Source organism: Bombus fervidus, chromosome 11, assembly GCF_041682495.2.
Source record: "Bombus fervidus isolate BK054 chromosome 11, iyBomFerv1, whole genome shotgun sequence".
NCBI lineage: Eukaryota > Metazoa > Arthropoda > Insecta > Hymenoptera > Apidae > Bombus > Bombus fervidus.
Genome location: NC_091527.1, coordinates 12443520 through 12460889, shown reverse-complemented (window position 1 = coordinate 12460889; position 17370 = coordinate 12443520). Strand labels below are relative to the sequence as shown.

The 17370-nt window shown below is 44.1% G+C and overlaps 1 protein-coding gene and 1 long non-coding RNA gene across 2 annotated transcripts in view; one reads left to right on the top strand and one right to left on the bottom strand.

Annotated features, from left to right (window-relative positions):
* Positions 1-1019: 1019 nt before the first annotated feature.
* Positions 1020-17370, bottom strand: part of Rat1 (5'-3' exoribonuclease 2 Rat1) — a 29081-nt gene continuing 12730 nt past the window's right edge. Inside the window, exons 16-17 of the mRNA XM_072012804.1 lie at positions 2518-2738; positions 1020-2265 (exon numbers count right to left, since the gene is read on the bottom strand). Coding sequence (XP_071868905.1) covers positions 2188-2265; positions 2518-2738 — 299 coding nt within the window. The 3' untranslated portion in view covers positions 1020-2187. The remainder of the gene's footprint in view (positions 2266-2517; positions 2739-17370) is intronic.
* Positions 12310-14460, top strand: LOC139992016 (uncharacterized). The gene is made up of 3 exons (XR_011800990.1): positions 12310-12569; positions 12660-13756; positions 14038-14460. It is a non-coding gene; the product is annotated as an uncharacterized lncRNA (long non-coding RNA).

Below are 17370 nucleotides of genomic sequence, written 5' to 3'. Positions count from 1 at the left end.
GAACACTATATTCTGTCGAGGAACATCGATGCACAGTGACTTTTGTAAGTTTGAAAGAAACTAGAATATTCTTGCTTGAAAGAATAGTTGAACTCGCTATTGAAAATAGGTCTCTACTCGCACAGTTCTAATTAGACGTTAAGAAAGATAAGTTAGGAATAATTATTGCTGGTAAAGTCTGCATAGAAACTTTATAACTATGTCGGATAGGGGAGTGGACGAAGGAATTATAGGAGCAATGAAACAATGTGAGAAGCTGGGGCCGAAAGGGTTGTTTACTCTTACTCATGCGGGTTATCGGAAGTGTCGGCTTGGATCGCTGAACGATCCGAGGATTTTATGCGGGCACTGCAAATTAAATAGGCTATGCAGAACACAATACTCCGCCCATTATAACGTTTATGGCAAGTTCTTCGATGTATGCGCGTCGTACAAATATTTTCTTAGAACTGTTACGTTTGTTTTAAAGCGAATATTTACCACGTACAAAAAGAAAGGTAGGATAAAAATTTGTCTTTCTTGTATTATATAAATAGACATAGGCGTTACCTTTAACGTCAGCCAAGACACATCAGCCAACATCGTATCGATTTGTAAAATTTGTCTGACTAAAGAGATCGACCGCCTCCGGTTCCGATGAAACGGTTCTACAACATGGGTTCCAGATTTCAGGGTGACGATAGAGAGCCAGTGAGAGCGAGAGAGAAAAGGAGAGAGAACAAGAACGTTGCTCGCTATTGTTTTCTCGAGTGGCGCTCGCTGGTTCAATGCTCGCCCGCTCTGGTAGACCGGTACCAGATGTACCCGGACCGCCTGGTTTCAACCGTGATATCACATCACCCCATTCGTCACGATTACGCCTTTCAGCATCCCAAAATGTTTTTCATTTTTCCCATCAAAACTAACGTCTTACAAATTTCTAACGATGATAATTAAATTTTTCGTTTTAGAAAGCATCGGCCGAAAGGATTTCTGGACATGCGGTCGTATCAGGAAATTCAACAAAGAAGATATTTAACCAACACTAAATCATATATATTTTTTTTCTTCAAGTAAATACAATATAAAAGTCACCACATGTGATGTGCAAGATATGATAATGAAAGGGTTTTACGTATTTTCTTCGCTTAGTTGTATATCAACGATATGTACGAACGACGGGTACGCGGTGCAATCTGTGCAAGCTGTGGTGTAAGAGAAAAAGAAGAGTTACAATTTTTCAAAACAGAGTTATTCGTCACAATACTATCGCGTGTAAAAATATTTCTCAATTTCTTCAATATTATCGTCTCTTCGTTTTGTCAAAATAGTCTCGGTATTTTGGTTAGGACGAGATCTAAAGAAAATGAACGAACGGTGCTGTTTCAGCAAATATTTTGTATTACAATCAATGATTACATACATACTACTGTGATTCAAAAAATATGTCGTTCAGTCCTTATACCGACAACGATAAACAATCTCTATCGAAATTTGCGTTAAAATCCTTATTAGAGTTAATTCATTCACCGATGTATCTCGATGAACTTGTTCGTAACAAAAAAAGGACTAAATCGCGCTGATTATCAACAATTACACGAGTCGTGTTTCGACGTAATATGATTACTCGAGTTTTGATTGTACAGTGAAATTTCTGTTAACAAATTGTGCTCGCTTACAGATTGCTCCTTCTACTAAAAGCTACACAGTCGAAGCGCAATCTTTAGCGATTATTTAATATCATACATATCTTTTTTTCTTTTCTTCCTGTTCTTACGCTGAAGTTCACATGAAATTACAGTTGATACGTTTTTATGTCTCTAAGTCGTAAATAATAATCGTCATCACAGATTATATTATGCGTTTACTATATATCTTGCCATTGAAAAGAAATTATATTAATCGTATAAATGCTATGTAGGTGATAATACCCTGCGTTGATCGCCACCTCCGCGAATTTTTTCATAGAAACGAATTCTGGAATGAATTCAACGTATTACATATTCATTATATCATCGTTTATACCTAAATTTATGGGTATCTAGTAAAGAAGGAGCAACGCAATCGCATGTCGGCGATAAAATAAATTCCTGGTCTTAAGCAGATTTCCACGATTCTAAATGATTACAACGAAACGTGAATTTCTTATAAACCTAAATTACAGATCTGTGATGACGTTAATCGATCGTAAGCGAACAAAGTAAAAGTCTACATCGATCGTCCCCACCCTCCTCCCCTGTTTGCCCCACTTCCTCCACTATTCCCTTGGTAGTTAGAAGAATAATTCTAGAACATCATAAAAAAACGTGATTAGTTGTTGATCATACCTTTGCATCGTCCTGTTAAATCTCGATGGGCGTATTCTTCAATCTCTGCTACATAGTTTCTTATAAACCTTTTAATTGAAATGAAATTCATTTCATTCGAATATTATCAAGAAAGATTCATTTTCGAACAATGAAACGTTTCTAGATTCATTAATCAATCGCTCCATCATTTTCAGGGATAACCATTAAAATAGAAATATTAAAATCTTACCCGTTGATGATTGTACTGCGACCCATAACTGTTGTACTGTGGATTGTGGTAATTGTTCCGTCCGTACTGTTGGGCGCTGTAATTATTTCTTTGCTGGTACTCCGAATACTGTTGATAATTATGGGGCGTGCCGTAACTCCTCGCCCATGGACCAGGCATCATTCCAAACTGGCTGGATCCTGCGCTCTCGTATCTTCCTTGATAGTCCGTACTCCGGTAACCTGAACAGTCAATCAAATAACAAGTAGTTAGTTTTAGAATATAATAGACAATGAATGAATTAAAAGTCAGACACTGCTCGTTCCAGGTCAAAACGTACAGAATTTCTACGAAATGGACATCGAACAACTTCAAAACTCCTGATTGCTGCAGTCGATGAACCTGTGCGTCAACAGGAAAGCGTAACCATACAAATAAACCCATATCGAGCATCTTCGTCTATCATCGACACGGAAAACAAAAGAGGAAACGTACGCTCCTGACAGAGGCAGGATATTCGCGTAGGTGAATGGGCCCGGAGCGTGGCGGCGCGTGTCCCATGTTCCCTCGAATAATATGTAAACGCGCGTGCATAGCCACGGCTAACACGGAAGGCAAGAACAGAACGGCGAGGGCTAAGTATTCGTCAGCATCACGAAACGTCATAATGGAGGCTCGATGCTAATAACGGATTTTCGAAAGGGCAATGCGCTCGGTGCAGGCGCGTGCCTCGCCCTGGCGAGTGCATCAGCGTACAGGAAAATCAGGCACGCACGCTACCATCGTATACCAGAGTGAATGAGTATCAGAGCGAGCGAAGAAAAAGAGAAGGAAGGATAGGCCCCGGTTATACACGAATCGTGTCGTTTCAACCGCCTGTTCACGGCAGGAAGCCGTCGAATCCTCGCGCTGTTGCACGCCCACGTAAACACGACTGCCACGGAGAGACAGAAAAAATTGAAGGTACACGATATAATGACGACGCTGACAAAAGAACAAAACGGTTACGAGCGACCCCCCGCCCCCTCTTTTCTAACTACTCGCCCGGCCCCATCTTTGACTCCCGTTGAATATTTATAACTCGGTTTCGAATCGCGATATCATGCTTTTTACGGTAGTCAAGGGGGAGTACGAAATAAGAGCGGTGCCGCGAGAGCATTGAAAAAAGAAGCGAGAGAGAGAGAGAGAGAGAGGAGGGGGGACCAACGGCCCGTTTTGTTTGATGTATCGTGATGAGTGGAAATCAATTTTAATTGAATTGATTATAAGCTACCCGCGGAGGAGCTGTGCAGCCGTCGATGAAACGTGGTTGACTGTATACCCCATGGTCGATGAGTCGCATCGTGCAAGTATCATTTGAGCGTTCCGCGACTTGGCAGACTCACGTAACGTTCCGGTAATGAAGTTCGAGGATTTCGTATTCATGTATTCCACGTGCGAGCGTCACTCGTTGTCTGCTATGAATGTATTTAACCAAGGGACCATCGATCCACTTATTCCGGTTAAAGACTGTTTCTCGGAACTGTCCATGATTAAACCGTTCAACTGGAAAGCACTACCTTCCGTAAGACTCTCGTGCAACTTGTTATTTAGTGTATCGATCTTTGGATAAAACTTAACATTTCTGTATCGCATAATGTATAATCCTCCATTTCCGTTTGAACGTATCGTCTCGGCCATTATTTATTAAATAACGAACGATACAAATATAGTTCAGACGTGATGACTACTTGGGAATTATTATTTTGGCGATTATTTCGACTCTATTGTTTCGGACGACGCTCCATTGAATCTTGACCCTAATGATGCGGTTTCTTTCTTATATACGTAGCCACTTATATGATGTTATATATATTCGTAAAAAGAATATATAAAATGAATAATTCCCTAGATGGTTTTCGTCTGATCTTATTAAAGTCATTCATCGGAAGAAGGAAAGCTCACCGTATTCGTAAACGTACAAATCGGTATAAAGATCTTATCTTGTTTGTTCCGTATACTTCGCGTCGAAGATTATTACTGGAGCTATTATTACCGGAGCTTTGTCAATAATTAACGACAATCTCTTGGAATCCTTAGCGATATGTTTCCGGATAATGATTCTATCGTTACAATCAGTGATATCCAATAAATCGTCGATCTTCTGCGTCATATTTCGCACTGGTCTCCACTTATAGTCTGTTCACACTTTTCCTTTTTATCGTTGCATACACCTATCCAACTTTGGTATCGGTATTGAGCATATTTTTACCGTTTGTAATCCTAAAATATCGGAAGGTGCTGGCGGTATCGCTTCAATTTTCTTCAAATGTTGCAGCTTTATGCTTTCTCGCGTGATATGGTTAATCTTCGATTGTTCTTTTCTCGATGCATGGAAAACTTTCTTAACGCAATATGAATTTGGTAAGTACTTTCAATAAGTACAATAAGTACTTTCTCATGAGATCTTCGCGGAACCTGTTTTCGGTTGGATATGTGATTTGGATGATCTTATCACGCTCCTCGTTTACTTCGTCTCTCACATTCAGGGAGTAGTCTGTTAGGAGGGTATAAAGGCCACGGTTTTCTTAGATGATGCACAGCGAAATTTACATACTCCGACACCTTTAATATCGCGTATTGGTCGGACCTTGCTTAGAATACAACGTTCAACATCGCGCTTCCTGAAGTTTGCTGCTTGCAGGATAGAAGATGGCAATCGCTGACTATAACTATTACCTTATCACCAATAGGCTTTGTTGTTGTCCGCAGTCCATTAAAACCCTCGTAACCATTTTCCGGTACAGAGATAAATTTCAACTTGTTTACCTGTAACCCTATTAACCGGATATGCGAAGCTGCGAATTTTTTCAATAATGATTTGAACATGTTCACTATTTGTCTATTTTTTTCTTTTTTCTATCTATTTTTCCAAACTGCAGAGTTATTCATTATATACTTTCAGTTTATATTCTAGCCGGAATACTTTCCCGTACGATAAATAAATAAATAATATTAATTGAGATATGACAAAAGCTAGCTAAAGAATATATGTTAATTCTATTATAATATGTTACAGAGTAAATTATCCTTGGAGCTCCGTCAGCTGGACGATCGCTTGAGTGACTTTTCCTGTGAGTAGTAGCCATTCTCTAGTCAATGTCAACCACTTTGTATAATTCGTTTTTACACCATTAGATACGTATTTGTAGATCTGTAAAGGAACACTCTTCGTCAAAGATTCGCCAACCTCTCGTCATTTTAAGAAATTATCATCGAAATGCTCAAACCCTGCAACAAAGATCCCCCTTCTCTGCATAGTCTCAGGACCTGATCCAGTCTGGAGAGACTATCAGTGACGCATGATAATCGTATAGTTCGGTTCAATCGAGCTCGTAATAGGAGGCGGCAAATACCGTCAATATTATCGAGGGTTGAACGGGATGGTCCCGTAGATTTCTAGCCTAACAGTTACAGAGTCCCTACACTGTGTCTATTTCCAGCAGCTCGACGACCGCTTTCTCTCGCTCTCTGCGGCAACAATAACATCCCCTGTGGATTCCAGCCCCGGGAACGTGGTTCGATGGGCCCCCACGGTAATCCTCACCCTCGCCGAAAAAAGAGCCAAGGGGGAGGAGGGTTTAACAGTTTACACGTCGGATCATCCCTCGTTATTGTTGCGTTTATGATAATAGCAGCCGACTAGCACGCATGCAGCCCCGGCTAACCGCTTCAACCCTATCCCGAGGGTCGCGATCGTTGCCACGCTCAGGTATTTAATTAGACGGCTCTATGCTGAATTTCGCCACGGGTATTAATTTCTCTGTTTCCATAGGAGCCACGTTTGCTTCTTCCATTCATACGCCAAGATTCTTTCTTCCGATCGTATAAATATAACGATGCTGAAATTCCAGTTTTCGATGTACACCGAAGTAACTGGATCACTCCTGCGTTTATGAGACGAAACCACTAATTCGTACAATCTAACTTTGGTGATCGTACACAGACACAGACTGAACGCTACTTGCAAGAGAGAGATTATTTTGGAAGAGACTGTGGTACCGAAGCGATCCCATAAATCTTTTCTTATTAACAAGCAATGTTTCTCCATGATACCTCGAATATTATCATGTTTCAGGTAAAGCGTTCAAAATATACAATAGGCATCGTCTATATTGAAATCCCCAAACGATATCATCCAAATCTCTACAATGTTTCATCGCCGACGCCGTTCTTCATGCCAGAAACAACAGGAGAATCAATGTATGGCTGGTGATTTAATTGGGAAGTCGTGGTCGCCGAGGAAAAAATGATTTTCCGATGTTAAAATGGCGGACAATTAATTACAAAATGAAGGCTCCGCCTGCTCGACGCGAACCCCGCGAAATTGTATTGGAAAGCAGACGGGAAAGCGACAGGGCGAGGGGGAAGAGGAAGAAGGGAGAGAAAGAGAGAGGGAGATACGTTCATACGTAGATAGTATATGCACTGTGTGTTGCCTATCCGCCATGGGTATTGGATTGGATTGGATCGCCGCGTCAGCAATACAAACACTCGAAGCCTCGATGTGGGTCGGCCTCTCCCGTTCCTGTTTCAAACTGAAATTACACTTTCCCGACCGACCCCGTCGTTCCCCGAAGCCCCCCTCAACTATCTAGCCCCATAATTTCCCTTCTCGTTGTCGTTTTTCGTTCGTCGTATCAACAGCGTCGAAGATTTTGCCAAAGTTTTCCGCTAAAACCGAATCTATCGTTCACAGTTCCGATAGAAACGCAAATAGAACTTTCGACCGAAAGTCCGTTGGCTACAATTTTACGCTCTAGCACTCTGAACTATAATCTTCCTTACAACAAAGAGATCCGGGATAGAGCCTTAAATATTTGATCTCTCGTGCAATGACAAGACTCAAAGTAAAATTCTGCAACTCTGACCCAACTAGTAACGAAAATGGTGGATAATTGTTTGGCGAAATTTCGTATTCCGCTCTGTCGCTGTATTCGACGAGTTCGATAGGGCGTATATAGTTTGAATATCGTGATTTTGCGCACCGTGAAAGATATTGACGGAATCTTGATTGCAGGTGACGCGGCGTGTAAACCGGAGAGATGATTTTCGCAGGCGACGAATCAGAGGCGACCGGTTACCCGGCGTTTCCGTTCGAAGAATTAGAAATTAAAGGCGTGCCAGTGAATTCGAGGCGCGTATAAATTTTCTCTCCCGCGGATGAAAGTGAAAAAGACTTGTGCGGCCGCGGCACGGAAATCGAAACCCTTTAGCCTCCGCTTTCCTCTAGAGGCGAGACCAACCGACTAACTCGAATGAAAAGGCACCAGTGCTGGTAAGAGACACTTCGTACACGCTCCTGCTGGCGTGTATCGGAGCACGAAGAAAAAGAAAAAAAGAGAAAGAAAGAAAGAAGAAGAGAAAGAAAAAAAGATAGAGAAAGAGCGAGAAGACAGACGAAGAGGAAGCAGAAGACGCTTATTTAGCTTTAGCTTACCTTCTACTTACACGTGCTATACAATGTTTACCTACACCCACCTAACCCAACTGCTTGAGAGGAATAATGTTTGCGTAAGAAGAACGGATAGCGATTTCGATATTTAAAAAGAAAAAGGGAAAACGGGACGGTCAAGGTTGGCGTATTGACAACTTTCGAATCGGGATAGATCTCGAAGGCGTATGACGAATAGAATTTGGAATGAAAGAAAGTTACTGAATAGTAAGTGAAACCTAAAATACCTTGTATTACCAGTACTAAGTCAAGTATGAAATGGTAAACTACAAGAATCTTTTTTCGAATTGAAGGCTCAAGTGCAACGTCAAGAGATCGACGGCTCGGTCTACAGCGAGCGAAATTTAACAGGGATAATAGCAAGTTATATCTCCTCTAATTAACAACGTATCCAACAATCAGCTCCATCAGAATCTCTAACGAGCACCAAGAACTCGCGTCTCCACGTAACATCATCTCCGGCCTCCGAACAACAGAGTCTCGACATCAAAGTGGTCACAATTTCGGCGCTCCTCCGTCACTTGTCTCAAGACATCTCTCTCGCAAGAGAGAAGGGTACAACAAAGTGAAAAACAGAGGGAAAGAGAAGAAGGAAGGTGGGAGACGTTCCATCCGAATGTGGCGCAACTACCTGACGACAAGAACAATGAGGGAGTAAAGAGCGTGCGTTCCCCATCGTGGCTGGTAGCCGTGTACAAGATGGCGCCAGGCAGGCCAGAGTACCACTCGGGCGATTTCCGGTGGCTTTGTTCCGCGTACCACTCGTACACGGGGTGTATTCGATGAAACTCGAGGCTTAAAGGCGCGTTTTTCAGCCACGCTACCAGCTTACGTGCGTGCGCGCGAGATATAAAGAGGTTTTTCTTCTATGAAGCCAGTTAGCCAACGAACCGGTAATTCCTCCGACCGCTTTCTTCCTTCTTCTCTTTTTCTGTATATGGTCCTCTCGGTTGCCTCCTTCAGCTTCCTCTTTTCTCGCCGGTACCTCTCTCGCGTGCTGGCGATTTCAACTTCTTCCCCTCCCCCTCCTCCTCCTCCTTCTTCTTCTTCTTCTTCCTCTTCTTCTTCTCCGTCCTTCTCCTTCCTCTTTTCCGTTCTTTCGTCATGGTTCTTCCCTTTCTTCTTCCGCCTTTTGCCGTTTGCACGCATTCATTCTCGCCTTTGCCAGAGCCGTGGAAAAGAAGAAACGAGCCGGGTGCAACTCAAGATTTCCCCTACCCCACGCCCCCTGGCCTTCTACCCTCTTCCTCTTTTTCTCTTAGCGTTTTCCTGTTCCTCTTTTTTAGTCGTCGGTAATGGAGGCCCTCGAACGCCGGCCCTTCTAGCGCCTCGACGAGCCTGCCTGCCTGCCTGCCTCGGCGAAACGAAACGAAACGAAACGAGAAAGGAGACACGTTTACCCCTTCCCCCTTCTGCGGACGACTTTTACTTTCTTCCTCTCTTCGTGGTTCAACTCCGTTTCCCTGTTTCTGTCGACCGCGGTGATTCGCACGAGAGCAAAATACGTACAACCTTCTCCTCTCTCTTTCGCTAGGCAAACCAGCTACCGTCGTTGCTGGTTCACCCATCGACGTATAGCTCTTTTTAGGGTTAATTTGTGTATCAAAGTTATCAAAGGTATCGTACATCGTTTTATAGCCATTAGGGAATTTCTCGATATATTATAAGATAATTTCAGAATTATTCTATCCAGAATTGTTAAACATTTTGGAAATTAGTAAGTTTCGAGATAAATTAAAAAAAAATAACGTTTGTAACATTATTTTTCATCGCTCCTCGCAACTTTCGAATTTCTGGAGTAGATCAATGTAACTTCCGAACGACTCAATTCATTTATCGATAGCCTTTTTTTGTATCGTACAATACTCGTTAATTGTCGGAATTTTTGATATTTTACGAAATAGTCGTAGAATTTTACGATTATCGAAATTCACATTGACGAAATCTGCATCGCGATTTGGAACGTTTTATTGCGCGTCCATCGATGATTATCGGAATCCGCGTCGCATCGTTGGACGTTTGCCAATGCATTCATGGTCCGTCGATTGTTATCGAAATCCACGTTGAGATTTCGGCCGATTTATCCCGTGATCGCCGCCTCGTAATTATTACTAAAATTCCCAACGAGATTTTCGACGTACCGCGGTTTTCTAATTATCGTTCGAACGCGCATCGAATATTTACAAGCCCACACTGATTATCGCAAACATTTTTAGGAATGCGAGATTCTGAATATCTTGCGATTCTCGTAATACCTTTATATCGTGTCTTTTCAAAATTTCAAAGTTCCGTTCATGATTGATCATCTATCTATCGTGAATTAATAATCGTCAACCACGAACGAAAAGAGATGGAAGACGGAAACGTAACGCGCATAAGGAGAAAAGTTGGACCTGCGAGCAACCGCGTTTCGTTCTCCGGATATTTCAGCTTCGGTCGAGGCGACCGTAGAACCCGTAGGGGGTTGCGGGGAAACGGTGGGGGTACAGAGTCGTGGGTAGGGGAAGGTACGCGCGGGAAGGTGGGACACGGCGGTCGACGGGGAGGCTGAGGGGGAGGGGAAACGGAAAAGGGCGAAGATCGAAGAAGGACGGAGAGAAACACTTGACCCTGCCTGGCTGGTTGCCGCACAGCCGATGCTGTGCCAGCAAACCCCACCGTGCAACGTGCGTTAATAAACGCAACGACGGTGTGTTGGTCCCTCGTCTATGTGCTCCTCCCGACCCTCGACCCTTTCTCTTTCCAGCTCTCCGCAAACCTAACCCTCGTACCTTGTCTATCTTTGTCTGCTTCGTGCAATGCACGCCCACCGCGGTGAATGAGCTCGCTCGGTTCGCGCATGCGCACCGGCAAGCAGCGGTACACAGGCACGCGTGTGTGGCGCCACGCAGCGGGCGCACACGTACGAACAAGGGGGAGGTAAAGACGAGGTAGGGATCGGTCGCGCGCGAGTAACGTGTTGACTCTCGCGATCGCGTAGCTCCTAATTTATTTACAATTTCGCAAAGGGGGAACCGGATTGATTCGAGTCCCATCCACAGGCGAGATCCAATACCAAGCTGCGGAGTAGCCACCAATTCAGGCTCCACCGTAATTCGCCGGCCGTTTAATTGCGCGCCGGCTTAGACGACGATTGCATCGTTCGATCGTGATTAACGGACGTTTTGTACGTGCTTCCTGGTACCGTGGATTATATCTCTGCTTCTTTGACAACATATTTCGAAAAGTTTGAATTTCTGTTTCACTAAATTCTGTCGAAAGTTGGAGGACATATGAAACAGGTAATAACCAGATCGTAAAATTGATCAGGCGTTAAAGTTTACGGTAATTTCAGACATATTGGAGCTCGAGGTCACGTGATTCTCAGCCGCACGGTATCAATTCGGAACTATTCCATCGTCCGTACTATACTCAACTTATTCGATGAGATCTAATCCGAATGAGAAATTTGACGTATCAATTTACAAATGACTACTGCGACGTGAGATTCAAAATACGTATCTACTCCTATAAAATGCGTACGGCGTTTAAGTATATATTTCTAAGTTGTTCGTAACTGCTCATAACTAGAGATTTTTTCCGTTAGCTAAAAATAATGATCAAACGTCAACAATCGAAGACTAATCCTCTTTCGTCGGAAAGAAACAAAGCTTAAAGCGGTTGTTAACAGTCGAGGAGATGAGCTCAGCGTTAATAGGGTAAGCCGAAATGCAAGAGTCGCGTGACATTTCGCGAGGTCCCGTGGCTGAGCATCGGCCAAGAAAATATCCCTACTTGCAAGAACGATGTATCCGAGCGTGACAGAGATGACGTTATAAGACGAAGCACCAGAGAGAAGGAGAAAGAAGTATGCAGAAGCACTCGTGTCAGAGGCGACCAATAAATTTATCGAGCGGGTGTTGGCATGGAGACTGCCGGACAGAGCTCGGTTGGATGGCCCAGAGGGCGATGAGAGGGCACTCGAGAATCCTCCAGGAGCCCGTCACGGGGAAATTGGAGGCAGCCACGGCGGCGGCCACGAGGAGGAACACAGAAAAGAGAGAGAGAGAGAGAGAGAGAGAGAGAGAGAAGGTGGAGGAGGGTGAGAGCGTGTACTCTCGGAGGAACGACGGAGACAGAGGTTGAAACGAAGAAGGAGAAGCTCCGAACCGGAGAAGAGGGGGCTGAGGTATCGATTTCTCGCGGTGATCCAATCAACGATGGTGCCTTATCTGACGCCTTTGCCACCCGCTTTAACACATCGGTGTCTCTGATAAGAAAAAAGAAATTTCACCCAATCGTTCTTCTTCCTATTTTACTTATTTATCGATTAGGTACTATTAAATATCAATCTACGTAATCATATATATATAGTCTTATCAATTGTCATCAATTTAATGTAAGTTACTATAAAATCTTCTCAAATTAATTTTCAGATCAACAATGTCATATTTCAGGGAATGTATTCGTTCTGCGAATTAGAAATTATTTATATACCTAGTCAGAGACGCGACGAAATCAATACACGTTGGCGAAGCTGCAAGATGCATCCAATATTTAACGAGCCAACCAGTCAATCGCTGGCTTTCTTTAACCCACGGTGATCTTTAATTCATTAACGACATTAATTATTCATCGCCGATAACGACGACGGAATCGCTGATCGTCATCCCTTCTCGATTACAAGCAGAACAGATCTCGTCGTGTGCCACGTCTGCGAGATGTTCCAACTGGAAAGACGGATCCTTTGTTATTTTCCCGGCTTCTCCTGGATAAATCGGTATAGCCGTGTCGGTACAATTGTAACGATGTTGGAAGGGGAACGAAACGGAGCGTTTTCACGTGGACGCTCGATGTGTACGGACTGGCTAATCCCTCTGACATTGTTCCAAAACAATACGATATCCGCCCCTAATTTGTACCGCCTTCCAGCGGCCGCTTCTCTTTCGCGTTATACGTTGAACCGACCGGCTGACAGAGTCAATATTTTCGCTTTCTAGTCCTCCACGAAGGAGACGGTATATCGGCGGAACATTGGCGGAACATTGGCGGACCACGAAGAAGAGAAGAAAAACGCGGATTTCTGCATAGCTGGCTCCGACGATGCTCGCACGGCCTGCTTGCTCAGCCGTTTTGGATTAAGTCGCGTCTCGCGTGCACGTGAAACTTGCCCCTTCTGGAACATTTCTTCTTTGATATCTTCTTGAAAGGATCAGTAGTATCGTTAATTACGTGCAATACTTCTTGATAAAATTATTATAAATATTTGTAAAACACTTGGTGGTAACATTGTAACAGTTTCGTATCATTTCAAGCGTATTCTCCGGCAGAGTATTGTTTCCGGATAGCTCGAAGAGACAGGGTGTACCGCGAGAAACAAGCAGTGAAAATCGCATTGACGATGAAAGTAGCAGAGAGGAGCCACGGTGAGAGTGTTTGAATCGCACTCGCGGGACCTATGTCGGTCCAACTGGTTCTACGTTTGATTTCAGGGAGGCAAGAGGGAGTCGGGGTAAAAAACGAGAAAGCGAGAGAGAGAGAGAGAGAGAGAGAGGGAGAGAGGAAACGAAAGCAGAGGAGCGAAAGAGTAGTGCGCTCGGCGTTGTAGGACTCTCCGCTGGAGAGCTCTCCCTCTCTCTCGCCCGCTTAAAGCCCTATCCACTACTCATTTATCAAATAAATCAACACAGCTACTTGTGCACCTGTGAAGAGATCCAGCCGCTACCCGAGCCGTCCAAAAGCCCGTTTCAATCCGTAAATCGATTTCTTCGCTTCACCGTGTAAGGCGTAAGGAGTTTGGCTTTAAGAAATCGATAGCGAGATCTGATTTGATAACGCGAACAAGTATTCTTCTTTATTAAATAATTTTGAAACTACAAACGAATAGATAAAGGAATTGTATGGAGGTTGCATGTTAAAAAATTTATATCAATTAAAGATCGTAGAGTCAAATTTCCTGGGTAATAAGAGAATATAATTTCCTTAAGAAACGTTAGTAGTAAAACGAAAAACGTAGCGATTATAGAGCAAAAGAGACCGATAGCTGTTTCCACGTCCTCCGTTTGCAGATCGAGCGAAGGTAAAGCCGGAAAGACGGAAGAAGAATGCGAATACAAGGGGGTAAGGTAACAGGAGAGCCGAAGGGAAAGAAAGAGAGAAGGAGGGCATAATCAAAGAGCTTCGAAAAATCAGGATGCACTTAGAAGCACGTACTCGGCCTATAGAGAGGCATTCAGTTATACTGGTGAGTTTAGAGTCAAAGCAAGGACCCTTGCCTCAGCTGGCGCATTACCTCCGCCGCTCTCGCGTCCTCTATGGCCGCGTTTACATCCACGCTACCTTTTCCTCCGGAAACCGCAGCCACCGTATTTACGATCATAAGAGACAGCATCGACTCGACGATTAGAAGGCGAGTCGAGTGCTGTTTCGATTTTTGGACCATCTTTCAACCATTTCGTAGTTTCAAATTGGTATTTCTGCGATTGTCCTCGCGACGGGTCCTCGTTGATTTTATTATTTCGTTGGAAGACAGGGGAGAACGTAAGTTTCATTTTTGATATAGAGACGCGTTAAAAATAATAAAATAGATACGGTACGGCTAAAGAATTAAAACTTCGTAACTAGTAGCGAATAAATGAAACATGAAACAAAATAAAAATAGACATTTTCAATTATGCTTCGTTGATATTGCTACGTGATAAGAAATTAGAGGATTGACCAGAAAATGATTCACATTCAGAAACTTTAGTTCGATTGCACGCGACACGAGATCAAACTCGATCCCATGAACTCAAATACCGTTCACCAAGCATCTAACCACAAGTCGTTTAAAGGTCCTCGAATCTTTTACAAGACGTATCGGAAGACCATTAAGGTAACGCTCGTGAACAGAGACAGCAGAAGAAAAAACAATCACGCCCCTCGTGCCGTCGAAAAGTCGTCGAGAGAAGAGTCTGTTCTCGCTCGAGGATCGTGATTAGGTGATATCGAATCCTACACACTTGCTCGACGCGCGAGTATACCGAGGAGGTTCCAGGAGAACGAGGAGACAAGCAGAAAAGAAAGAGGAAGAAGAATAGAAAGAGAGAGAGAGAGCTGTGGCGAGGGAGGAAGCACACGAGTGCACAGGAGGTCGCGAGCTGAAGAGTTGCGGTAGAGACGCGGTGGATCCTGAAAAGCGAGAAGAGCGCTGAAAAGGTGGCTACTCGGCTTTGTAACGGAGTTAAGGAGACGAGAAAGAAGACGAACAGGGAGAGGAAGAGGAAGAGGTATAAACGTCGCAAGCGCAGAAACGTCACGAGAGGAAGTTAGAAAAGGAACGGGAGGAAGAAAGGAACGAAAAGAAGAGGGAAGAAGACCTAAACTGGTAGAAAAAAAGAGAGGAAAACAGTGCGTCGCGAAGAAGAGGAAGAGGAAGAGGATGGTCCTTGTGCAGCGAGGACCCCAGGATACCGGCAAGGAGTATCCTAGAACTGTCGAGGATGCTTCACTCCCATCGTCCTCTTCCTCGTGGCCCCCTTTGCGTCCCGTATCTCTCCTCTTTCCCTCCGCCTGTCTTCCTTCCGTACTCCTCTCTCTCCTCCTTGTAAATACGCCCCTCCCGAGACCCATCAGGATCTCTACTCTTGCAAAGAGAAGCGTCGTCTTCTTCAAATGCTACACACTGAGAGGGATATCATCCCCTTCTTTCGTTCCCTTTCTCTCCTTTCCTTTTTCTCCCTGTTTCCTTCCCATCTCGATCTTTCCTTTTTTTTATTTCGCATTTTTTATTTCTTTATTTTATTTCCCTTCCTCTGTACTTTGAGTTTACTTCTTCCATCCCTCGTACCCTATCGTAAGGCAACGCGCGAACCATCCGCGTGTCTCCGTCGCCTCCGATCTCGGCAACCGCGTTGCGCGCCGCGAGACTTTCGTGCAGGTTGCGAAATCAAGGGCCCTTCGAGAGCTCTGGAGTAGGTGGAGGAGAGTGTGGCCGTGCGAGAACGCGCCAGGTTTTCTAGCGAAAGTGTCGTTTCAAACGACAACCTCCATTCTGTTTATAGACTTCTGTCCGATGGAGACGCCAAGACTGGATCTCAAATTTTCTAGCAACGTAATGATTGAATTTTTGTATCATCGTTTTAAGGTAAATCGACAGAGACGCGAGATCGTCCAAACACGGAGAACCGAGGAAACGTAGTTTGATTGAGCAAACAACAGCGAAGAATATCCAAATTTTCGGCGGAACCGCGAAATTCGACGCGGTGGTCCGAGGAAATTCCAGAGGAGCCAGTTGAAGAGGATTCCACGGCCAGATCTGGACGGTCAGCACGGTCGCGAGTCCTCGAAACGTCGGTGAAATCGGATCCTTCGGGAGTGGCTGGTAGATGGGTCAACAAGTCGACACGTTCAGAAACGAGATCGTTCCCTAACCGAGAAGAACACGGCCACCGTACGTTCCGAAACCTGATACGTTCCGCAGGAATCAAAACGTGTCATGGATCCGGCCACTTAAGCCTGGAGAACCTTTTACACTTCCGATCCGAAATGAAAAGGAAGAAAGGGACCCACTTCAAAAACGCCTGCAATTCTTATTTTTCCTTCCATTGACGTCTACGATCTACTAGGCCATGATCTATTGATTTCTACAGAGACGACGTATTTACACCTGTATATTATAAGGTTTGCATAAAAGTGAAAGTCTTTAAGCGATTTGGTAACGAAAATTGCAACACCTGCGTGATAAGATTAATTTTCACCGAACAAGGAAACATCGGTACTTGCATGATATACGAATTGATTGATATCGTACGAATTCAAATAACACGTTGGTTGCATACAAGATGAAATTTGGAAAAGAGCGATCATCGAGATTATACTTAAAAAAAAATCTTCGGTGACAATGACAACGAATAGGAATTACCGCATTAAAGATCTTTAAAAAGAGGTTAGGGAATCCTCTAGAAAACCGCACAATGTCTAAAAAACCGGTCAAGGCGCCTGCTAAAATCCGATTCGACGGATGATCTTCGCCGATGTCTACAGCAAGGTACAATAGAATAAATCCAATAGGAAAGACAGAGAAGGGTAGTTTCTCTGTTCCTGCGGATTTAGAATCCGTTGTTCGCCGCGTTCGCGCGGAAATGAGGTGGAAAACCGCACCCTCGGGACCGACTCACCTTTTCTTTACGTTCTCGAGGATACTAACCGAGGATTTCACCGACGCCGCGGTTTCTTGATATTATAAACGCGCGTAGAGCGGGTTCTCGAGGCAACCGAGCGCGAAGAAACGGTGCCAAGGTAAAAAACGAAAGAAAGAGAGGAGAAGAGAAAGAGGAACGATGAAAAGCCCCGATTCCGGGACAGAGAAAAATATCGGCGGGTCGGCAGGCGAGGGAAAGGCGGGAGGGAAAAGCGGAAAA